This window comes from Plectropomus leopardus, chromosome 19 (genome assembly GCF_026936395.1).
Source record: "Plectropomus leopardus strain MGB_pleo_1.0 chromosome 19, ASM2693639v1, whole genome shotgun sequence".
In the NCBI taxonomy this organism is placed as follows: Eukaryota; Metazoa; Chordata; class Actinopteri; order Perciformes; family Serranidae; genus Plectropomus; species Plectropomus leopardus.
The window spans coordinates 160,001-185,000 of record NC_142194.1 but is presented as its reverse complement, the minus strand read 5'-3'; the positions used below and the strand labels follow the sequence as shown (position 1 = coordinate 185,000).

Sequence of the window (25,000 nt, the reverse complement as noted above, 5' to 3'; positions counted from 1 at the left end):
AGTCTCTGAGACTGTGGACTAAAGTCTCAGACTGTGGACTAAAGTCTCTGAGACTGTGGACTTAAGTCTCAGACTGTGGACTAAAGTCTCTGAGACTGTGGACTTAAGTCTCTGAGACTGTGGACTAAAGTCTCTGAGACTGTGGACTAAAGTCTCAGACTGTGGACTAAAGTCTCGGACTGTGGACTAAAGTCTCAGACTGTGGACTAAAGTCTCTGAGACTGTGGACTTCAGTCTCAGACTGTGGACTAAAGTCTCTGAGACTGTGGACTTAAGTCTCTGAGACTGTGGACTAAAGTCTCTGAGACTGTGGACTAAAGTCTCAGACTGTGGACTAAAGTCTCTGAGACTGTGGACTAAAGTCTCTGAGACTGTGGACTAAAGTCTCAGACTGTGGACTAAAGTCTCGGACTGTGGACTTAAGTCTCAGACTGTGGACTAAAGTCTCAGACTGTGGACTAAAGTCTCTGAGACTGTGGACTAAAGTCTCAGACTGTGGACTAAAGTCTCTGAGACTGTGGACTAAAGTCTCTGAGACTGTGGACTAAAGTCTCAGACTGTGGACTAAAGTCTCGGACTGTGGACTTAAGTCTCAGACTGTGGACTAAAGTCTCAGACTGTGGACTAAAGTCTCTGAGACTGTGGACTTAAGTCTCAGACTGTGGACTAAAGTCTCTGAGACTGTGGACTAAAGTCTCTGAGACTGTGGACTAAAGTCTCAGACTGTGGACTAAAGTCTCTGAGACTGTGGACTAAAGTCTCAGACTGTGGACTAAAGTCTCTGACTGTGGACTAAAGTCTCAGACTGTGGACTAAAGTCTCTGAGACTGTGGACTTAAGTCTCAGACTGTGGATTAAAGTCTCTGACTGTGGACTAAAGTCTCAGACTGTGGACTAAAGTCTCAGACTGTAGACTAAAGTCTCTGAGACTGTCGACTAAAGTCTCTGAAGTTGTAACCAGGTATGGACAGGTGGACAGATGGACAGGTGGACAGGTGGACAGATGGACAGGTGGACAGGTGGACAGATGGACAGATGGACAAATGGACAGGTGGACAGGTGGACAGATGCACAGGTGGACAGGTGGACAGGTGGACAGGTGGACAGATGGACAGGTGGACAGGTGGACAGGTGGACAGGTGGACAGGTGGACAGATGGACAGGTGGACAGGTGGACAGATGGACAGGTGGACAGGTGGACAGAGGGACAGATGGACAGGTGGACAGGTGGACAGATGGACAGGTGGACAGGTGGACAGGTGGACAGGTGGACAGGTGGACAGATGGACAGATGGACAGGTGGACAGGTGAACAGGTGTTACCTGGTTGTTATGAGGCATCCCGTAGAGCGCCTCCACCAGGTCAGCTGCTCTCTTTAACAGCACCTCCTGAAACACGAGAACACAGGAAGTACTGACACTGTTTTACTACAGAGTACAAATACTACAGAGTATTGATACTACGGAGTACAAATACTACAGAGTACTAACACTACTGAGTACAAATACTGCAGTCATCACTTGTTCATATAAACACACACGCATGTGTGTGTGTGTGATGACCTGACACAGCCGACAGTATTAAACTGTGTTTATTCTAATCAGAGCTCAGATACACTTCACAGAGCACACACACACACACACACACACACGCACACACACACACACACACACACACACACACACACACACACACACACACACACACACACACACACACACACACACACACACACACACACACACACACACACTCACACACACACACACACTCACACACACACACACGCACTCACACACACAGGCACACACACACACACACACACACACACACACACACACACACACACACACACACACACACACACACACACACACACACACACACACACACACACACACACTCACGCTCACACTCACACACTCACTCACACACACTGAGCCTCTTTAACAGTGAACTACTGCACTTCAATGAGCCGTTAGTGTTAAAACTGACCAAACAAACAGCTCTGAGAGAGAGAGAGAGAGTGTGTGTGTGTGTGTGTGTGTGTGTGTGTGTGTGTAATCAGGCGTTGACAGAACAATGCTTCATTTAGTCTTTATCTTAATTAAACACTCTCTCAGTTAATCTGCTGCTTTTCATTACAAACTTCCTCAATTAACCCCGCCCCCTCAATCCTCCACCGCTCTGCCGCTGCATCTGACTCTCCATCCATCATCCATCCAACTGTCCATCCATCCAACTCTCCATCCATCATCCATCCATCATCCATCCAACTGTCCATCCATCCATCCATCCATCAGCTTGGGGGGCGGAGTCACACCTCATCACTTTTGGCCACCAATAAAATCAAACAGGAGGCAGGCTTTGCTGCTCCCACCGTACTTTCTGTTCTGCTGCCGGGGCGATGGCAGAAACACGGACGAGAAATTAATTTTGGCTCTGCGTCCTCATGAAACTGCAGCGCAAACACCTGCATCCACCTGCTGAGCATCAGCAGCCTCTCCGCCCCGCCCACAGCCCCGCCCACAGCCGCTCCAGCTGCTTTCAGATGCACTTTTGATGCGTTTTTGGAGCGGTGGCACCTCGGCGAGATCAGAACACCGTCTTTAAATGTTGGACTGAGTGAGAGCAGACTGACAAGCTGGCAGTTCAGTTTTTAATATCTAAGCTGCTGAATCTGCTCTGATTTCTGTTTTTTGTTCGACGACTCCGGACACTTTGCTGCTCTCTTCCTTTGTCCATCCATGAATTCTCCACCACTCCGTTTCTCTACCACCTCATCCGCCCATCAGTCTGTCCATCCATTCATCTGTTCATCTGTCTCTTCCCTGGCACCTTTTGACTTTCATTTTACCATTTCTCCCTAACTTCAATTAAAATGTTTTGGATTCTGATTTACAACCGTTTTTAAACACACAGTTCACTAACAGACACACTCACACTCTCACACACTCTCACACACACACACACACACACACACACGCACACACAGACACACTGTGAGAGGAAGTCATTTCTGTGAAGTAGTGTTCAGCTGGCGATCGTCTTTAATCTGCTCGTTTATGTAGAGCGACGTTCAAGTGAGTCTCAGCTTGAGAGATTTATTCTCACACACACACACATACACACACACACGCTGTGACAAATGAAAGCCTTATTATTATTACAAGTGTTTCATTGTTACGCAGCGAGATGACAAGCACCTCTCACACACACACACACACATACATTAACGGGGTTACCACGGCGATAGAGCTGGAAGTGGCGATGTCATCGCTGAGGAGGAAACCAATTATTCTTTGAAGACCAACACACACACACACACACACACACACACACACACACACACGCACACACACAGATTCTGTCTTTAACCCTCAGCAGCAGGAAATGAATCTTAATAAGCTTGACATCATGAATAAAATAATAATAATATTAATTTAAAAATAACAATTTAGACAAAACAAATATTTTTTTTACACAGAACCAAACAACAGCATCATGTGTCTGCAGAGTGTGATTTTAGACAGCATGCCAGCATCACAGAAACTAAAGAGGTTTAAAACAACAGCCTCTAGTGTGACATGTAACATATGTGTCAGCAGCTGTAAACAATAACATTGACATCACCTGTCAATAACAGTCATTGATCATCCCTGTTTATGAATGTTTACGGCAGAGTTAAACGGCAGAGGAACAATCTCTAATGATCGGCCTCTAAATAACATCCTGGTGCGGCACAATGCCAATAAACACATGCATTCAGTTAATCAAATAAATAAAAGATCATCTGCAAAGACGCTGACTCAACTTACTATTATTATTATTATTATTATTATTTTTCCTTTTAATACTAATGAACTTCTTGTATGTTCTGGACTGATTTCTGTCTCTGTGCAGCTGCAGCAACCATGTCTGTCTTAGGATCAATAAAGCTCAGTAAAATGAACACATTATTCCCTGTAGTGGTCCTCACAACGACAGATGAAATGATGAGGTGACTTTTCACAGCTCGAAATGTATTTATTGACTTGTTCTTAAACCTTCAAACTTGACTTCTAGTTCAGTTTTATTCTATACTTTAACTTCTGCATTATTTTATGTTTAATACTCATTTTAATCTGCTTTTCTCTTTGCACATGTTGAAGCAACATTTTTGGGGGAGCTGGCTGCTACTGTCGTCTTTGGTTTTTAGATTCAGTGTCTCTTAAAAATCTGATGGATTCCCAGAGAAATTGAGTCTCTGACTTTTGTTCTGGAGGCCAACAGAAAAACAGACGTCACCACCAAACAGCAAAAACAGAAACAAGTTATTTCTCTTTATAAATCTGATAAGAGAAAGACTGATAATGTGTGTGTGTGTGGTGTGTGTGTGTGTGTGTGTGTGTGTGTGTGTGTGTGTGTGTGTGTGTGTGTGTTTGTGTGAGTGTGAGTGTGTGTGTGCACGCACGCGCCAATCTCCTTTCTTGCCACATGGCTGCACTCGCTGATTACCTGATTTGACTGTTTCAACCTCCCTGTTTGCCAATGGGCTTTACACACACACACACACACACACACACACACACACACACACATACACAGGTTTACCTTTTATTCATTCATCTCTTGTATGTGTGTGTGTTTGTACAATTTAATGCTCTTTCCTCTGTGTGTGTGTGTGTGTGTGTGTGTGAGAGACGTTAGCTAACAGTGATGAAAGTTGTTTCAGTTCATTTACATAGAAACAACTTTAAAATAGAGTCTGCATGTTGTCACCGCTCAGGTCTGCTGATTGGTCACTCTGAAAGTCAATCAGAGGACCTTTAGAGTTGGTGTATGTGGTTTAGGAGGACCTTAGAGAGGGTATACGTGGTATACAGGGTCTTCATTAGACATTTAAACTGTTTTTGATTTTGAACATTTTTAAAATTTCTTGTCCAGCTGATTTAAAAGTTTAGAACCAAAAATAGGAAATAATGGAGTGGTTTACACTCTCATACCACTTTAGTACCACTTCAGCTTTGAATAATATTATGCATTAATATGATTTTCTACTTTCATTGAGTTAATGTTTTAACGAACATCAGTCCTAATCTTAAATATCAAATATTAATTAATTTTCAGAATAAATCCCAGGTTTTTGTCATGATGCCATGATGGTTTTAGATTAAAAAACAAAACAAAACAAAACACAAGACAGTGAATGATGTTGAGTCTCCTCCGTGCTCAGTGTGTGAGTGTAGCTGCTGACAGTCTGGGATATGTCAGTGTGTAAGTGTAGCTGCTGACAGTCTGGGATATGTCAGTGTGTGAGTGTAGCTGCTGACAGTCTGGGATATGTCAGTGTGTGAGTGTAGCTGCTGACAGTCTGGGATATGTCAGTGTGTGAGTGTAGCTGCTGACAGTCTGGGATATGTCAGTGTGTGAGTGTAGCTGCTGACAGTCTGGGATATGTCAGTGTGTGAGTGTAGCTGCTGACAGTCTGGGATATGTCAGTGATCAGCAGCTACATTGACTGTGACAGGTCACCTAGTGGAAATAGCATGTATTTCCTCCATATGCCAAATATGGTCAAAATGACCTCATCAGGTGGAAAATAGTCAAAATGACAAATTCAGAGTCAAAAGCCCAGAATGACACCCAGAAATAATACAAGTCCTGTTTTTCTGCTCTGATGGCTGTGGGATCAAAAATGTCAGTTTGAATGGGTTTCAATGGAGCATTTTTGGACCTGAACAGTCTGAATGTAACTATTTAGTTTCCACAGTGTATTTTAGACTTATTGTAGGAGCTGAGCTGCAAATTCACTGATTACACTCAAATACACAATCTGGACTACATTTAGGACACATGCACCAACACACACACAGTTATCACAACAGGAAGAAGGAAAGAGACTAAAATGAGACAAACAGACACTAAAGGGTTAATAAAAAACAGTCCCTAAAGGGTTAATGTGTCAGTCAGAGTAAAGTCTTTATCTGTTTAATGATCTGACGGTAAAAACCTGGAAACTGAAGCAGGTTTCGGAGGTTATCACAGAGTCCTCTCCAGATCAATAAAGCTGCTTCATGTCTGCTGCGCTCTGACATCACGTTATTAAGAGTTCCTGCAGTTGACGGTTGCTCCGCAGCACGCCAAGAACAAGGCAGCATGGGTAATTGAATAAAACCATTACAGATGAATTATTAAAGACGTGCTGGGATGTGGTTTTCATTACGGAGCTAACAGCATGTCAGCTCACATCACAGCAGCCCCACTTCAGCTCCGCTGTTTGTTCACCACCAAACACTGCACGGCCAAAACTATGTGGACAGCTGAGAGTGACGGCTTCATCCACACGAGCTTCAGCCGGTACAACGTATCGTCAAACCACGTCTGATGTCACTGTGTCGCTACACATCTCAACAATGTCTCCGTGTGTCCACATCATGAATAATTGCTGATAATGTCTGTTCACGTCTCCTCCACACACTCAGCTGCTCACATGGACACAAACATCTTAATTAAAAAACATATCAGACATCTGAGAGCTCAAAGTAAAATATTTAAGTCAAAATGACATTTTTTAGAGTCTTACTGTTTCATTTAATTCTTTGAACTCTGCAGTGCCTCCGGTGGTATTTTTGCTTATTGTGATGTCATTTCTTTGAGTATCTTCAGATCTTTTCCTTAAAATCTGTAAAACCTAAACTAAAAGGTTATGGAGGTCTCTAAGCTAAAATAATTAATTAAGTATTAAATAAAGGTTTCATAAATATCGAAAACAAAATAAAAAAACTTTTTCTTCAGATTTTACAAAATAAAAACATCTAAATCAACTGGATCTTTAAATGCAGGGACAAAAACTAAAGATTTCTGAACACTCCACAAGTTATTTCAACTCTGAATGTGATTTATTTTTTGAGGTATGGTTAATATTATGTTTTGAGCAGAGCGCAGAGGTGAGATTGCTTTCAAGCCATTGCCCCTTTTTGTGAAGTTTTGCACTCCAACATAACGTGGAGTGATGACATCATTACGAGCATGCGGCGAGATGACACAGAGGACAGAGGCTTCAGCTTTCTGCTGCAAAAAGAGTCAATCTTCCAGCTGTTATTGTTTTTACTGTGGATCAATATATAGACATCAGTGCAGTTCCTGCAAAACACTGTGTTTGCATGTCTGTGGTGCTGCGCGGTCAGAACCACGACTCTGGAACATCCTGACGGATCACTAAAGACACCAGAACAACTGTTTCTGCATGCAGAAACATCTCCACATCATTTCACTGAACCTGCATCTCACAGAAACCTAAAAACAGTCAGAGGTTCGACAGAAACTGACTTCATATCTGCATGTTACAAAGATACACACTGTGTGTGTGTGTGTGTGTGTGTGTGTGTGTGTGTGTGTGTGTGTGTGTTACAGACACACACACACACACACACAAGTTAAACAGTAGAATCAGCTGATGATTATCAGACTGTGAGCAGCCAACCAGAACTCAGACTGATGGAAAAACACCAACAATAATCACTTATTCTGTCTGTGTTTGGATAAAACATCACTGACTGTGTGTGTGTGTGTGTGTGTGTGTGTGTGTGTGTGTGTGTGTGTGTGTGTGTGTGTGGTACCTTGGGCAGTCTCTCGGGGTCTCCGGGGTGGCGAGGAATGACCTTCTGTAACCTCTGGAAGCCGTAGTCGATGGTGGGCTCGTTTAAAGCTGAAGAAGAAAAACTGATCAGATTCTATAAAACTAAATTTAAACATTTTAACAATCAGTCATTAAAACCCTCAGTGTCGCATTATGAACTGTAAATATCACGTTCTGTGTTTTAGTTCTCCTCTCAGACAGAACCACAGAATGTTCTCTGATGTTCTGTTAAATATCAGAACAATCAGAGAGTCAGCAGCTGCAGTCTTAACACTTCATTCATCTGATCTCCAAAAACACCCAGAACATGCTCCAAGTCCCCAACTTTTGTCTGTCAGATTATAAGAGAACCTAAAGGAGGTTCTAATGGTCCGTCAGGTGATTCTAGTGGTCTGTTGAAGTGTCCTACAGGAGGTTCCACTGGCTCCTGTTGTGTCTCTGGGTTCGTTGCAGAGTTTCAGTTTGAGTTGTGTTTGTGTGTTTTCATTCAGACAGAGATTGTTCTCATAGTTCTGTGAGAACAGTCATGTTTTGAGAACAAATGAGAAACACAACCTGTTTATAAAAAACCTTAAAACACAAACAGAACCAACCAATCAGAGGCGGTCTGAGTCTCTCTGCACTGTGATTGGTCGACTCTGACAGTGTTTCCTCCTGAACATCATTTACAGTTTAAAGCGGCCGGGAGCTGATAAATCAGAGCGTCAGTGAACGCAGCCGAGCACGGAGAGGCTGAGTGTGTGTGTGTGTCACTGTGTGTCACTGTGTGTGTGTGTGTGTGTGTGTGTGTGTGTGTGTGTGTGTGAAGTGCATGAATCATAATCCCGTCTTGGTTCAGCTGCGTTTAACAAGCTTTAGACCGATTCTCCTATATATCACAAACAGTGTGTGCGTTTGTGTGTATGTGCTGATGTGTGTGTGTGTGTGTGTGTGTGTGTGTGTGTGTGTGTTCAGTCCTTGAAGGCTCACAGGGCGTAACAAGCAGGAGTTATAAGAGTGTGTTAGCTCTCCAGATGTCTGTGTTATCTGCAGTAGGCTGTGTGTGTGTGTGTGTGTGTGTGTGTGTTTGTGTGTGTGTGTGTGTGTGTGTGTGTGTTTGTGTGTGTGTGTGACCTTGTGTTGTTTATCACCTGTGTGTGTGTGTGTGTGTGTGTGTCTTTTCTCCTGTTAATGTTCTTTATGGATCAAACCTGAACTCATCTTCATTGTGTCTTTCATCACGTCCTCAAAGGCTCAGAACCACACAGCTTCACATCTACATGTATGTATATGTACATGTATGAACATATACATAGACATGTCTGTATATGTACATATATAGCTCTGTGTGTGTGTGTGTGTGTGTGTGTGTGTGATCTCTCGACCGTCACTAACTTCCTGTGAAGTCTTTATCTAATTGGTTAATTGGCTGTAATGAATCAGACAAACTGATCAATGAGTTCTGCCTGTGCGTTGCCGTGGTGACAGCCAGACATCTCAGAGGTTGTCGATAAAGACGTGATCAGCTTGCATTGATTAGTTTCAGTTGTCAGCAGCTCTTTGGTTAGGGCGTTTCTGGGTGAGTTTTTTTGGTGTTTTTTTTGTTGATTTGGACACAAACGTTTTAGTCGACGTGTTTTTCTGAATGAATATAATAATACAAACGGACAGCTGATCTGTGTCCGACTGACAGACGGTTTCCTGCTGATAGCTGATGATCTGAGTCCGTCCTGATGGACAGAGTCTCTTCAGTGTCTGAACTTAATGTCTGGGACAGAGCTGGACATCAAAGGACATACAGATACAGAGGACAGTCCTCATGTCTGTCTTTTCCAGGAGTTTTCAAGGACCCGTAGTATTTTCTTTTTTCTTGCTGTTTGTGTAAAATTTTACAAATGTGTGATTTATCCTGATCAGGTGTGATTTGGGGACAATAGTGTTTGTTAAATTTGATGAGCTGGTGTTTTTTTCATTTTGTCATTTTGTCATTCATTTATTTGTACTTTATTTAACTGAATTCTGTCATCACTATATTTGCCCCACCTTCCTGCCATTACATTACATCACATTAGATTAGATTAGGTTAGATTAGCATAAATTATATTAAATAAGATTAGAATAGATTAAATCAGATTACACTACATCACAACATCTGACATTAGATTAGATTAGATTAAATTAGATTATATTACATCACATTACATTAGATTACATCACGTGACATTAGATTAAATGTAATTGGATTACATGACATTAGATTAAATGTAATTAGATTACATGACATTAGATTAAATGAGATTACATTACATTATTTCCAGCAGGGAGAAAAACACTCTTCAGTTTATGAACTGATGTATTTTGGGTTTAAATATTCGGATCGGTTGGAACTGGGACAGAACCAGTCTGATGTTGGTGGAGAAGAGTTATCTGCTGGAGCAAAGCATGCTGGGAGCACGGCGGTGCAGGGTGGAGGTGAACCACTGAGGTGTGCAAACAGCTGCTGTACAAAACCCAGGGTCATGTGACTGATGACATCACACCCACAGACTGTGTGTGTGTGTGTGTGTGTGTGTGTGTGTGTGTGTGTGAGGGTTAATGGGATTTAAATTGTGTGTAATTACTCTGAGACCACAAGTCCACCAAGAGGACAGGAAGGACAGATAAAGACACAGAGGAAGCCTCAGAGTCCTACCCGTGTAGACAAAGCGTCCCGGCGCTCCTTTACAGAACTGTTTGGACTTGTAGGACAGGGTGACCTCCACGACCCCGGGGATGTGACGGGGTGGGGTCTGAACCCGGATAGCATGAGGGGTGATCAGCTGGACACAGAGACAGGGACAGAGACACAGAGACGATAAAACTTTCCTACAATGTTACATGAGAACAAAGGAAGAACGCTTTTAAAGACACTGATGGTGACTGATCGTGTGTGTGTGTGTGTGTGTGTGTATGTGTGTGTGTGTGTTACCTCGCTCCACACCAGCATGGTGCCGAAGACGACCTGCAGGCCGTCAAAGAAGTTGTCTCCAATCAGGATGACGGTCGCTCCGCCCGTCGTCCAGCCCTCACTGGGACTAATGGCTTTAATACAGGGAGTGGCTGCTGGACCACAGACAGACACAAAGACACAGAGACACAGAAACACAGAGACACAGAGACACAGAGATAGACAGACAGACAGACAGACAGAGAGACAGACAGGTAAAAATAAATGTTAGCATTTTGTTGCAGAGGCATCATGTTTAACCCAATCATCCACCTCAGAAGTCAAGACTGGAATCCAAACACTGCAGTCCCTCTGATGTCCACTGGAGGCTCCGTCCCCTCAGACACCCGAGTTCAAACTTTACAGCAGAAGTAAACCTGATTATAAAAAACCGATCATTAAACCTGATTATTAAACCCGATCATTAAACCCAATCATTAAACCTGATTAATAAACCTGATCAATAAACCCGATTATTAAACCTGATCATTAAACTCGAATATTAGACCTGATTATTGAACCTGTTTAATAAACCCGTTGACAGCCTCTTTTGCTGAGGAGGAGGCGCACACAGACTGATCCTTCAGCTGCACTGCGCTCATTCAAAAACCCAACGTTTCCACAGAATGCTTCACAAATGCTTTTTAAACATTTACAAACATTTTCAAAAATAAAACTGAACTTTAACATCCTCAGACTGTCACATCTCTGGACATCTGGACAGAGAATTTCAGCAGAGTGCTCAGCCTCAACACCTGGCTCAGCCTAAACACCTGGCTCAGCCTCAACACCTGGTTCAGCCTCAACACCTGGCTCAGCCTCAACACCTGGCTACGTCCGTTATTTATACCGACTGTCACTCACACTGTGACGTGTTAGAGGATCCCCAAACACAGGTCAGCTTTAAACTACTACTGAAGGTCACACACACACACACACACACACACACACACACACACACACACACACACACACACACACAGAAAAGAGAGAGGGAATGTGATTTAATTGGGTCATGGCTTTTATCCGCTTTAGCTTAGTTCATTCTCACACACACACACACACACACACACACACACACACACACTCGACCGGTAATGACTACTTTCTCTTCTTTCAAGTGCGGCTGAAGATTAATTATAAAGTGAAATGAAAGCAGTGTGTGTGTGTGTGTGTGTGTGTGTGAAGCTGAGCAGCTAATCTCATCACTGAAGACTTGAAATGACATTACAGCACCTGACCTGTGTTCTCCTGTGTTCTCCTGTGTTCTCCTGTGTTCCCCTGTGTTCTCCTCTGTTCTCCTGTGTTCTCCTGTATTCTCCTGTGTTCCCCTGTGTTCTCCTCTGTTCTGCTGTGTTCTCCTGTGTTCTCCTGTGTTCCCCTGTGTTCTCCTCTGTTCTGCTGTGTTCTCCTGTTCTCCTGTGTTCTTCTGTGTTCCCCTGTGTTCTGCTGTGTTCTCCTGTGTTGTGCTGTGTTCTCCTGTGTTCTCCTGTGTTCTGCTGTGTTCTCCTGTGTTCTCCTGTGTTGTGCTGTGTTCTGCTGTATTCTTCTGTGTTCTCCTGTGTTCCCCTGTGTTCCCCTGTGTTCTGCTGTGTTCTCCTGTGTTCTCCTGTTCTCCTGTGTTCTCCTGTGTTCTCCTGTGTTCTGCTGTGTTCTCCTGTGTTGTGCTGTGTTCTCCTGTGTTCTCCTGTGTTCTGCTGTGTTCTCCTGTGTTCTGCTGTGTTCTCCTGTGTTGTGCTGTGTTCTGCTGTATTCTTCTGTGTTCTCCTGTGTTCCCCTGTGTTCTCCTGTGTTCTGCTGTGTTCTCCTGTATTCTCTTGTGTTCTGCTGTGTTCTCCTGTGTTCTCCTGTGTTCTGCTGTGTTCTCCTGTGTTGTGCTGTGTTCTCCTGTATTCTGTGTTCTGCTGTGTTCTCCTGTGTTCTCCTGTGTTCCCCTGTATTCTCCTGTGTTCCCCTGTATTATCCTGTGTTCTCCTGTGTTCTCCTGTGTTGTGCTGTGTTCTCCTGTATTCTTCTGTGTTCTGCTGTATTCTCCTGTGTTCTGCTGTATTCTCCTGTGTTCCCCTGTATTATCCTGTATTCTCCTGTATTCTCCTGTGTTCTGCTGTGTTCTCCTGTGTTCTCCTGTGTTCTCCTGTGTTCTGCTGTGTTCTCCTGTGTTCTGCTGTGTTCTCCTGTGTTCTCCTGTGTTCCCCTGTATTATCCTGTGTTCTCCTGTGTTCTGCTGTGTTCTCCTGTGTTCTGCTGTGTTCTCCTGTGTTCTGCTGTGTTCTCCTGTGTTCCCCTGTATTCTCCTGTGTTCTCCTGTATTCTTCTGTGTTCTGCTGTGTTCTGCTGTGTTCTCCTGTGTTCTCCTGTGTTCTCCTGTGTTCTCCTGTGTTCTCCTGTGTTCCCCTGTATTATCCTGTGTTCCCCTGTATTCTCCTGTGTTCTCCTGTATTCTTCTGTATTCTTCTGTGTTCTGCTGTGTTCTGCTGTGTTCTCCTGTGTTCCCCTGTATTATCCTGTGTTCCCCTGTATTCTCCTGTGTTCTCCTGTGTTCCCCTGTATTATCCTGTGTTCCCCTGTATTCTCCTGTATTCTCCTGTGTTCCCCTGTATTCTCCTGTGTTCTCCTGTGTTCTCCTGTATTCTCCTGTATTCTCCTGTGTTCTCCTGTATTCTCCTGTATTCTCCTGTGTCTCCTGTATTCTCCTGTATGCTCCTGTGTTCCCCTGTATTCTCCTGTATTCTCCTGTGTTCCCCTGTATTCTCCTGTATTCTCCTGTGTTCCCCTGTATTCTCCTGTATTCTCCTGTGTTCCCCTGTATTCTCCTGTCTTCTCCTGTGTTCCCCTGTATTCTCCTGTGTTCCCCTGTGTTCCCCTGTATGCTCCTGTGTTCCCCTGTGTTCTGCTGTATTCTCCTGTGTTCCCCTGTATTATCCTGTATTCTCCTGTATTCTCCTGTGTTCTGCTGTGTTCTCCTGTGTTCTCCTGTGTTCCCCTGTATTCTCCTGTATTCCCCTGTATTCTCTTGTATTCTCCTGTGTTCCCCTGTATTCTCCTGTATTCTCCTGTGTTCCCCTGTATTCTCCTGTGTTCTCCTGTATTCTCCTGTATTCTCCTGTGTTCTCCTGTATTCTCCTGTATTCTCCTGTGTTCCCCTGTATTCTCCTGTATTCTCCTGTGTTCTCCTGTATTCTCCTGTATTCTCCTGTGTTCCCCTGTATTCTCCTGTATTCCCCTGTATTCTCCTGTATTCTCCTGTGTTCCCCTGTATTCTCCTGTATTCTCCTGTGTTCCCCTGTATTCTCCTGTATTCTCCTGTGTTCCCCTGTATTCTCCTGTCTTCTCCTGTGTTCCCCTGTATTCTCCTGTGTTCTCCTGTATTCTCCTGTATTCTCCTGTGTTCCCCTGTATTCTCCTGTATTCTCCTGTGTTCTCCTGTATTCTCCTGTATTCTCCTGTGTTCTCCTGTATTCTCCTGTATTCTCCTGTGTTCCCCTGTATTCTCCTGTGTTCTCCTGTATTCTCCTGTATTCTCCTGTGTTCCCCTGTATTCTCCTGTGTTCTCCTGTATTATCCTGTATTCTCCTGTATTCTCCTGTGTTCTCCTGTGTTCTACAGCAGTTATATTTTTTTATATTTCATTTGTAGATTGACTGTTTTTCTGTGTAACCGTGACGACCTGAGGTTCGTCTGTAAACATGCAGTCAGCGACCTCTTCTTTTGAATGTTCGATCTCGTGGAGGAAATCCGGTCGAGTTAAAAGTCACGAGTCGTTCAGGTCAGAACGGAGCTGAGTGGTTTTTACTGTGTCAGGTGTAAACACGGCAGTGTGCTCACTGTAATCAGATACTTCTGCTCTCACACTCGATCATTTGAGTGTACGGGTGCGTTCACACTGAGAAAAATGGAACGCTGCCGGTCACTATCACTACTTTTACACCAACATGGAACTGGTTTCATTTTTTTAAACCGTTCAGAGCAATTCAACCAAACATAAACTGGTTCAGAACCTGACATGTTGGTCCTGAACAAACACAACCAAAACAAACAGGTTTTTCTGGAGCTGAGGAGTGAAGCGCGACAACATCGGTGGTCGTACTGTGTGTCATGTTCTGCAGGCTGAGATGAGAGAGGACGGAGAAGCAAAGTTAGAAATCATCACAGTTCATGCAGTCGTCTTTAATAGTTGGTTCATTATTATTTTGGGGGTAAAATCTATTATCACAGAACAAAAGTTTGCAGGAGGTCAGTGTGATGCTGTGTAATGCCCTCGGTTAAAATAGTTCTACTGGGGCGTCCGGTGGCTGAGTGGATAAAGCAGGCGCCCCATGAATGAAGGAAGTGTCCTTGCTGCAGGGCCTCGGGTTCGCCTTCTCCTGTCTCTCTCTCCCTTTCAGACTACTGATCTGTCCTATCTAATAAAGGCTAAAATGCCAAAAAATAATCTTTAAAAAAAAAATTCTACTGGTAACTGAAGGAAATGTGACGAATTCTCCAGAGAGAACCAAGAATTCTGACGAGAACCGATTCAAGAACCAAAGCTGATGTGGTGGGAAAGTGAGAACCCAGATGTACCAGTCCAAACATTGAATGTCGGAAACACAAACACGTCATACGTGAGAAATGTCGGCCGAATGCGGCGGTGAACAAACACATGTGTACTGGCACTGTGGCTGTTCTGCTGTTATAGAAGCCATCAGGCTGTTTCAGGTTCATTCTGTCTTAATTCGGAAACAATAACACGAATGTTACATATTATCATCATGTGGCGTTTCATGTGCGGTGGCGTGAGCTGCATGTTTGATGTTTATGTTAAACTGTGTCTTCACTGAAGGACGTTCAGGTTTCAGATTCATGACGAGTCGTAAATATTCACAGGAGGTGTCAGCAGTCAGTAACTCTGAGGGAGATGCCGAAACTCAGAGGAATAAAAACACGCCGTGAGACGTGTTAGTTTTAACACGCTAAATAAGTCCAGAAGAACTCCAGTGAGCAGACAAAGCAGGCCAATATTTTCTGACCATCAAATGTTTTAATTTATGGTCCACGCTTTCTGTTACTCGGCAACGGCCACATTTGAATTCATCCACTGCACTAAGTACACAGTTCACAGTACACCAAGTACACAGTTCATAGCACACACGTTAGTGTACGAACAGATTTGAGACACAGCAAAGATTCATCACGTCTGACTGAATCACAAACTGAGGAGCTGAGCTCAGTAACTCCAGAGGAAGAAGAAGAAACAGAAAACTGAGAGAGGGATTCAAACCCACGGGACTCTGCTGCTCTCTGATTGGGAGGGCTGGTTTCCATGGTTACCATCTTTAATTAGGAGGGCAATTAAATAGGTTGAACGGCCTGCACACGCACGCACACACACACACACACACACACACACACACACACACACACACACACACTCTCGGTACTCTCGGGGGACGGTGAGGCGTCTGGTCTTCATACCCACAATCCACTAGGGCAGCTCCTCTTAACAGAGTGAATCACTCGGCTGTTTTTGGTCCTTACTCTGAGCTGATCACATGTTTCTGACATGTTAACATGTTAGTTCATCTGCTCTGATGAGACTCTGACAGCGGAGACACAGCGTGGACACACACACATCAGTCTGTCCAATCAGAGACAGAATGTCAACAATCAATATGTTTCATCAGGAGACGACCAGCCGACTCAAACTGTTTCCTGTAGCCTTTGACGCGATGATCAGATCACACGTCGACATAAAGACTCAGACAGATCCAATCAGTCAGACTACCTGCTGAGGACAGTGGGGACACATTTGACCACGTCTTCTGTAGTGTCAACACTAACACTGTCCTGATGTATCCCTGAGAAGGAAGTCCTCATCAGTGCAGGACATTTGGTGACAACACCAAATTTCCATCCAAATAAAAACATCTGCCGCTGCCAGAACAGACATACTGTTCTGTTATTGACTGCAATGTCAGAGCAGCAGAGCGTACTTCGGACACAGACGGAGCAGCAGAGCACACTCTGGATATAAACAGAGCAGCAGAGGGTACTCTGGTCACAGACAGAGCAGCGGAGCACACTCTCGACACAGACGGAGCAGCAGAGGGTACTCTGGTCACAGACAGAGCAGCGGAGCACACTCTGGATATAAACAGAGCAGCAGAGCACACTCTGGATATAAACAGAACAGCAGAGGGTACTCTGGTCACAGACAGAGCAGCGGAGCACACTCTCGACACAGACGGAGCAGCAGGTCAACAGATTTCAGTAGCAGCTGCTAACAGGACCTGAGATTAACTTTTCACCCTCTGAGCTAAATAAAACATGGCGTTCCTCAGGGTTCTGCACTGGATCCACTTTTCATTTGACATTTCTTGAGTGTTTGTGGATTTTCACAGTTTTGTCACAGCGCTGCCCGGTGGACTGTAGAGGAGCTGCAGCCTCTGATCGATTCACATGTAAACATATAAGACCTGCGTACCTTCAGACGGGTCCAGCCTCCGGGCGCGGCGGCCATGTTTGGAGTTATTGTGTACAAACATGTTGTCAGAGACGGCGAGGACGTGACCGTCCACGTTCACCGTTGTGGACACCACCACCTACAAACACACAAAAAACTTTATTCAAAATTTACAGAAAAACTGAGCAGAGAGCTCAAAACTAAGAAACAGTTCTGATTCAGAGAACTGGATTCTCACTGTAATTCGACTTTGATGACAACGTGACTGAAAGAGGATTTTTGAACAAATGTTTCTGATGGATGCAAGAATAGATCAGAACACCATAAAAAATAAAATATTAGCTTAGTTTGATGCGTAACTTCTAAAATATTGTTTTCAAATGTGTGTTTTTGAAAATGTTAAATACTTGATCATTGATATTAAACTGGACTGAACTAAAATTGAGTAACAGATGAACTCTTTGACACAAAGAAATGAAAGAAAGTCAGTGCACTGTTGACATTACACTTTCATGTAAAACTACGAACAGCCAACTAACAAGGTATTTTAAAAAATAGCAAAACTAGAAACAAAATTACAAACTTCCCTTGGTGCACAATACAGATTAATAAATTAATAAAGTAAATCATTTAAAATGTTCTCACTAAGTAAAAATAAAGCACCACAATAGTAAAATAGACAAAATAAAATGATGCAAAAAAGTTCTTAGTTAATGTAACTTTTGAGTTTATTTTCATTAAAAAAACTAGATAAATAACAATATTTGAATGTTAAATTATGTGCATTCTTAGTGTGCTGCCGTCCACTGTGGCCCCGCCCCCTGTGTGATGTCACGCCCCTCGGCGGGCCGTTCATCATCCTGCGGCTGGTTGCTGTTGGTCCATGGAGGCGGAGCAGAAGGTCGCACAGAAAGTGAGTCGAGGTGTCTTCTCCGCCACCACAGCGACTAACCAGCACATCTTTCACCCTGCTGTCGCCACGACAACCACAGACACGTCTGGAGGCTTCACCTGACTTCACCTGTCTCTCTCTCTCCTCATGCTCTGTGCTGCTCGCTTGCCCTGTCCTCTCTCTCTCTCTGCTTTAACTCAACGTCCTGTCAGCTCGCCAGGGCAGCGTGGAGAGAGACCACCAGGGTGTGTGTTACTGTGTGTGTGTGTGTGTGTGTGTGTGTGTGTGTGTGTGACAGCAGACACGTGGAGACAGAGAGGAGGAGAATCTTGTCCAGCATGTCTCCTCCTCCTGCAGTCTAACGTAATAACCCTTCAGGTGGTCAGTCGGTTGTTAGGATCAATGATCAGAGGGTCAATCACAGTGTTTGGTGGTTGATCAGCTGTTGGCTGGCTCTGGTTGTTAATTGGCTGATGAATGAAGGAGCGCTGGTTGTGGAGGGTGCGTTTGATATTAATCTCAGCAGGAGCCTGTCAATCTGAGACTCTGGAGGTCAGCAGCCTCTCAGAGACAAAAAGACTCCGAACATCAACCAGATTTAAACACAGTAAAGCTCCGAAATCATTCACGAATGAATGATCTCATGTGAAGACTGAGAAAACTGAAGCTGAAATCTGCAAATGAACTGAACTAAAATAATATCCAAACACTAATGCAACAATGTAATCATTTCATGAACATAATCTTTCGGCTCTGTTATTTCCTCAGGATCTCTTTAAAGTTTTCTGGAATAATAATGACAGAACAAATTAGGACCGACTCAGCATTTAAGGACATTTTCTATTAGAGAACAACTGCTCCCTTTTAAATGAAGTAAATATGGATTCATTATCTGCTTATTGTCATGTTCTGTGAAATGACTTAAATTTCTTTCCAGAGAGCTTCTGCTGAAACTGGACGTTTTTCACGTATATTTAATGCACTCAAATTTAAACTCAGATTAATTTAAAAGCACAAGTTAAATTAGATTGAATATTTTAAATTTCCAGGGAACAAAAGATGCTTCGTGTTGGAGCACAAACACAAACTGTCCACATGTTTAAGAAAATAAAGGACAGTGAGCGAATGGACAGACGGACAGAGAGACGGACAGAGAGACAGACACAGAGCTTAAGTTCCCTGCTGACCTCTCATATTCTATCTGCAAAGCAATAAGTCTCGGGCTGCCCCGCTGCAATGCATTATGGGTAAAGCAGGTCCTCCAAAGCCACGTCCTGCCCTTTGGGGAAATGAATTCATATTTTTGTATACATATGTGTGTGTGTGTGTGTCTGTGTGTGTGTGTGTGTGTGTGCGTGTGTGTGTGTTTGTGTGTGTGTGTGTGTGTGTGTGTGTGTGTGTGTGTGTGTGTACGTGTGTGTGTGTGTGTGTGTGCGTTACCTGGAACCTCCTCATGTCTCGTGGGTTTCCAGCGTTCTTCAGACAGTTCTGGTTACACTTCAGGAAGAACTTGAGGAAGAACCTGCACAGAGACACACGCACACACACACACACACACACACACACACAGACAGACACAGACACACACACACACACACAGACAGACACAGACACAGACACACACACACACACACACACACACACACACACACAGACAGACACAGACACACACACACACACAGACAGACACACACACACACACACACACAGACAGACACACACACACACACACACAGACACACACACAGACAGACACAGACACACACACATACACACACACACACAGACACACACACACACACAGTATGAGTACATGTTACAGTGCAGCTGCAGTTTATTTAAAAGGCACAGATTTACTTCAATAAAAGGCAGCAACAACACAATTCAGAGCACTTGTTGTACTTGTAGTCTTTGTAGTATCTGCAGTACTGGCAGCAGAATTAACAGTAGTATAAGTATCAGTATGCTTTATAAATAAAGTTAAGGAGTTCCTCAGGATTCTATCCTGGATCCCCTTCTGTTCTCTAATTTCATATAAACATTATAACGTGTTAAAATTATGATAAAGTGAGTTGATATGCAGATGATACCATGTTCTTTTGATGAGAATAAAAACTCCTTAAATGTTGTTAAAGATAAACTAAATTAAAGTTAAATTTGTTTTAGCAGTAAGCTACAAACTAACAGTTACTGTTCTTCACAGCTCTCTGTATCTAATATCGGAAAACATTTAGTTTATGAGATTTATCCATCCATCCATCCATTTTCTACTGCTTATCCTGGGTTGGGTCGTGGGGGCAGCAGCCTAAGCAGGGAAGCCCAGACTTCCCTCTCCCCGGCCACTTCGTCCAGCTCTTCCCGGGGGACCCCGAGGCGTTCCCAGGCCAGCTGTGAGACATAGTCTCTCCAGCGTGTCCTGGGTCTTCCCCGGGGCCTTCTACTGGTGGGACGTGCCCTGAACACCTCACCAGGGAGGCGTCCTGGAGGCATCCTATTTAGATGCCCGAGCCGCCTCATCTGGTTCTTCTCAACGTGGAGGAGCAGCGGCTCTACTCCGAGCTCCTCCCGGATGACTGAGCTTCTCACCCTATCTCTAAGGGAGAGCCCAGCCACCCTACAGAGGAAGCTCATTTCGGCCGCTTGTACCTGCGATCTTGTTCTTTCGGTCACTACCCAAAGCTCGTGACCGTAGGTGAGGGTAGGAACGAAGATCGACCGGTAAATCGAGAGCTTTGCCTTTCGGCTCAGCTCCCTCTTCACCACGAGAAATCGGTGCAGAGTCCGCAATACTGCAGACGCCGCACCGATCCGCCTGTCGATCTCCCGCTCCATCCTTCCCTCACTCGTGAACAAGACCCCAAGGTACTTAAACTCCTCCACTTGGGGCAGGATCTCCTCCCCGATCTGGAGGGGTCACTCCAGCCTTTTCTGGCTGAGAACCATGGACTTGGAGGTGCTGATTCTCATCCCGGCCGCTTCACACTCGGCTGCAAACCGATCCAGTGAGAGCTGGAGGTCACGGCCTGATGAAGCCAACAGGACCACATCATCTGCAAAAAGCAGCGACCCAATCCTGAGGTCACCAAACCAGACCCCCTCAACACCCTGGCTGCGCCTAAAAATTCTGTCCATAAAAGTTATGAACAGAATGGGTGACAAAGGGCAGCTCTGGCAGAGTCCAACCCTCACTGGAAACGAGTTCGATTTACTGCCAGCAATGTGGACCAAGCTCTAGCACTGGTCATGCAGGGAATGAACAGCCCGTATCAGGGGGTCAGATACCCCATATTCCCGGAGAACCCCCCACAGGACTCCCCGAGGGACACGGTCAAATGCCTTCTCCAAGTCCACAAAACACATGTGGACTGGTTGGGCAAACTCCAATGCACCCTCAAGGACCCTGCCAAGGGTCCAGAGCTGGTCCACAGTTCCACGACCAGGATGAAAACCGCAATGCTCCTCCTGAATCTGAGGTTCGACTGTCCGGTTGACCCTCCTCTCCAGTATCCCTGAATAGACCTTACCAAGGAGGTTGAGGAGTGTGATCCCCCTGTAGTTAGGCACTGCCCCCATTATCCATGCAATGTTGTAGAGTCGTGTCAACCATGACAGCCCCACAACATCCAGGGCCCTAAGGAACCCCAGGTGGATCTACGGTTTGGTTTATAAATATAGGAAAGAAGTTCCTCAAGGTTCTATCCTGGATCTCCTTCTGTTCCCTTGTTTCATATAAACAAAAGTGTTCAAATGATAATAAAGAGAGTTGATATGCAAATGATATGAGGTTCTAAAATGATATCATGCTTCTCCGTCTGAAATGTTTTTAATCATTTTGGACACAAAAGTCTCACCACACACTCAGTCCACGGTCTGTCCTGTCAGCTGTCCCTTTAAACAGACATTGTCTCAGCGCTGTTTCTACCTGTGCTGTGGACCTAAAGCAGAGACACTCTGTCCTCCTTTTCTCCAGAGCAGAGAGGAGGAATAATGGCGTGATGTTCTTGCCTTTAAACAGACAGAGAGAGAGGAGCTTTTGTCTCTCTGTCCTCCTGTCGTCCTCTCCCAGGAGAGATGGAGGGATGAAGGAGAGACGACAAAGAACAGAGACGACAGCTGCAGCCTCAAACCTCGGCAGCAGATTTGTCAGCTCATATTTTGGTAAACTGTCTGTTGGGGTGATCTGATTGGCTCTCAGTTGTTGTTTGTGGTTGTAAACAGAGTCAGGTGACTCCACCTGCTGCTCCGGCACTGATTCACTAGGACATCCTCACAGGGACAGACACTGGGACACTGGGACAGCAGCTGTCTGTGTGAAGCCATGCAGCATCTACAGTATACAACATCACAGAGGTTTCCATGGTAACAGGTTGTAAACACACACACACACACACACACACACAAGGACAGAAAAAGAGCGAACTGGCTCTCCAGCGGAGTTTTGGTCTCTGAGGGTCTCTGCAGTATTGATTACCCAGCATTCCTTGCTGCTTGTCTCTAATGAGCCTACAGAAGGACAAAGTGCTGACACCAACACACACACACACACACACACACACACACACACACACACACACACACACACTGAACAGCTGCTCTGTAAACAGATCAGCCAATCAGCAGCGACTTGAATCCTCTGATCTCAGGTCAGACTGCAAACATTCACTGTGTTCAAATCTCTCTGCAACCTCTGACCTCCGATCAGCTGCTCTGTCTTATCACCGTGGTAACCACCCAGCATCAGCAGCTGATCGCCTCCTTATCTGCAGACACACACTCAACTTATCTACACTCTCCTCTTCACCTCCTTTCACTGCTCCTCCTCTGCTCTTCCTCATCTCTTCCTCTACTTTCTCTGTCCTCCTGTCCTCCTCTTGTCTCCTCCTCTGTCTTCCTCTTGTCTCCTCCTCTGTCCTCCTCTTGTCTCCTCCTCTGTCCTCTCTTGTCTCCTCCTCCCTTGTTTCCTCCCTCCTTTGTCTCCTCCTTGTATCTATTTTCTCCTCTGAGCGAGGAGCGATCGTGGTCGTAAATCTACACGCAGGACAGATTAAGCTTTCAATTTGTTATGTGATAAGCAGGGAAGACCCGACACACACACACACACACACACACACACACACACACACACACACACACACACACACACACACACACACTCTATTACTGCTCATATTTACGAGCAGGAAATTAGGATGCATCACAAATTTATCTCCAGGAAGAATGGAAGTCTCACTCACTCTCACACACACACACACACACACACACACACACACACACAGTGAGAACACACTGCGCAGGAGTTAATATGCTCTATGAGGTAGAAAATGTAGTCGCACTGTGAGGACGAATTATACTGACGGTATAATGTACTGACACACTGACACAGAGTGTGTGTGTGTGTGTGTATATAATGTGTGTGTAATGCATGTGTGTATAATGTGTGTGTAATGTCTGTGTGTATAATGTGTGTAATGCGTGTGTGTATAATGTGTGCGTTTTGGAGCTGTGAGTTAATCTGAGCCTCGGCTGGTTTCAGGTCAGTCTTCACTTTAAAGCAGATGTTTTTTTGTGTTTTTTCTGTGTGATTTTTAAAGTTAAAAAGCTGAGAAATCAAAGAGGTGAAACTCTGAGTCATAAACTAACTTTCTGTCTCATTTCTTCATCTGCTGGTAAATTAAAGACAAAATGTTGCACGAAATGGCTCGTCTGAACCGAGAGGCCTTCCGGAGCAGCAGTTTGATTTTGGTGTCTTTGAGTTTGACCGTTTTTGTGGCAGAAAAGACGTTGAGATCGACAGTTTAATTAATTCCGTTAGTCCGTCAGTTTGACTCGGAGCTTTTTTTCAGACGTTTCATCAGGACTGATTGTGATCTTGTAGCGAGTGTCTCTGTCAGTGATCTCTGATCAGTTGACTCGGTTCATTTGTCCTCATTGAAGGCGTCTGTGAAGATGCTCAACTGTTTGCAGGAAACAACACTGATAAATAAAATAAGAAATAACTCATCAAATAAAACAGCAATTACCTCTTTCATGATCTCTTTCTCTTGCTTGATGTGCTTGATGTGCTTGTTTTTGGTATTTTCTTCCTCACATATCTGATGCTGACTAATATCTTTAAAAATGTTTAAAACCTTTTAAAAAGTTTTTTCTCCCCCATTTAAAATATTATCAGCAAACGGCTGCCAACAACTGCTGCTTCTCTCCGTCTCAAGTTCAGGAATCAACCCAAATTTAATTAATGGATCACTGCAGAGAATCTGAGGTCAATCGCTTTGATAAATCTGCAGTTATTAACTCGCAAAAAATCCCCCAAAAACCCTTAAACCCTAAAAACCCTTAAACCCTAAAAACCTCATAATGACGACATGTCTCCATTGTGAGGACATGTCCTCATAATGTGGACATGTCTTCACTAAGATGGAAAACAAAAATGATGCTGAGGCATTTCTTTCTTTGTTTCAGCTCTGGACATCCACACGCACACACACTTACACACACACACACACACACACACACACACACACACACACACACACACACACACGTTCCCAGCTGACGGTGGAGTTAAAAGAGAAATAAACAAACATGATTAAATGAAGTGTTGGCTTGTTTTGGATGGTAATGACGTTCCCGCCTTAACGAACAGATTTAAATACTAATTAGAGCCGTCAGAGATAATTAATGATAACTGTCAATTAGCAGCAGCCTGTTAATTGATTAAGCAGCTGACAGAGGACCAGAGACATCTGTCCAGTGATGTCCCCGTCAGAATCAATAACTGCACTGTACGTCCTGTTTCGTCCCATCAGGACACAGACCGGCCGTCCCACACTGTCCCCCTTAATATCTCACAGTGTCTCAAATATTACATCAGCACACAGATTGTCCCCCTTAATTTCTCACAGTGTCTCAGACCGTGCCCTTAATGTCTCACACTTCTTCAGAACACAGCCATTTATCAGTGAAGACAAACCTTCAGAGACAAAAAAAGGACCTGAACTGTTCTACGTCCAGACTGAGGGACAAAGACTGAGGGAGTGAGACTGTGGGACAGAGACTGAGACTGAGGGACAGAAGGACGGT

General features: G+C 44.4%; 1 protein-coding gene across 4 annotated transcripts in view; it reads right to left on the bottom strand.

Moving 5' to 3' along the window:
• Positions 1-25,000, bottom strand: part of ebf3a (EBF transcription factor 3a) — a 49,672-nt gene that overhangs the window by 6,544 nt on the left and 18,128 nt on the right. For 2 of the 4 annotated variants that reach the window (XM_088070295.1, XM_088070297.1), the window contains exons 7-12: positions 19,361-19,442; positions 17,050-17,167; positions 10,569-10,702; positions 10,293-10,419; positions 7,602-7,690; positions 1,323-1,388 (exon numbers count right to left, since the gene is read on the bottom strand). In XM_088070295.1, the coding sequence (XP_087926421.1) occupies positions 1,323-1,388; positions 7,602-7,690; positions 10,293-10,419; positions 10,569-10,702; positions 17,050-17,167; positions 19,361-19,442 (616 nt within the window). The remainder of the gene's footprint in view (positions 1-1,322; positions 1,389-7,601; positions 7,691-10,292; positions 10,420-10,568; positions 10,703-17,049; positions 17,168-19,360; positions 19,443-25,000) is intronic. The other 2 variants (XM_088070296.1, XM_088070298.1) reach the window with 1 other exon arrangement.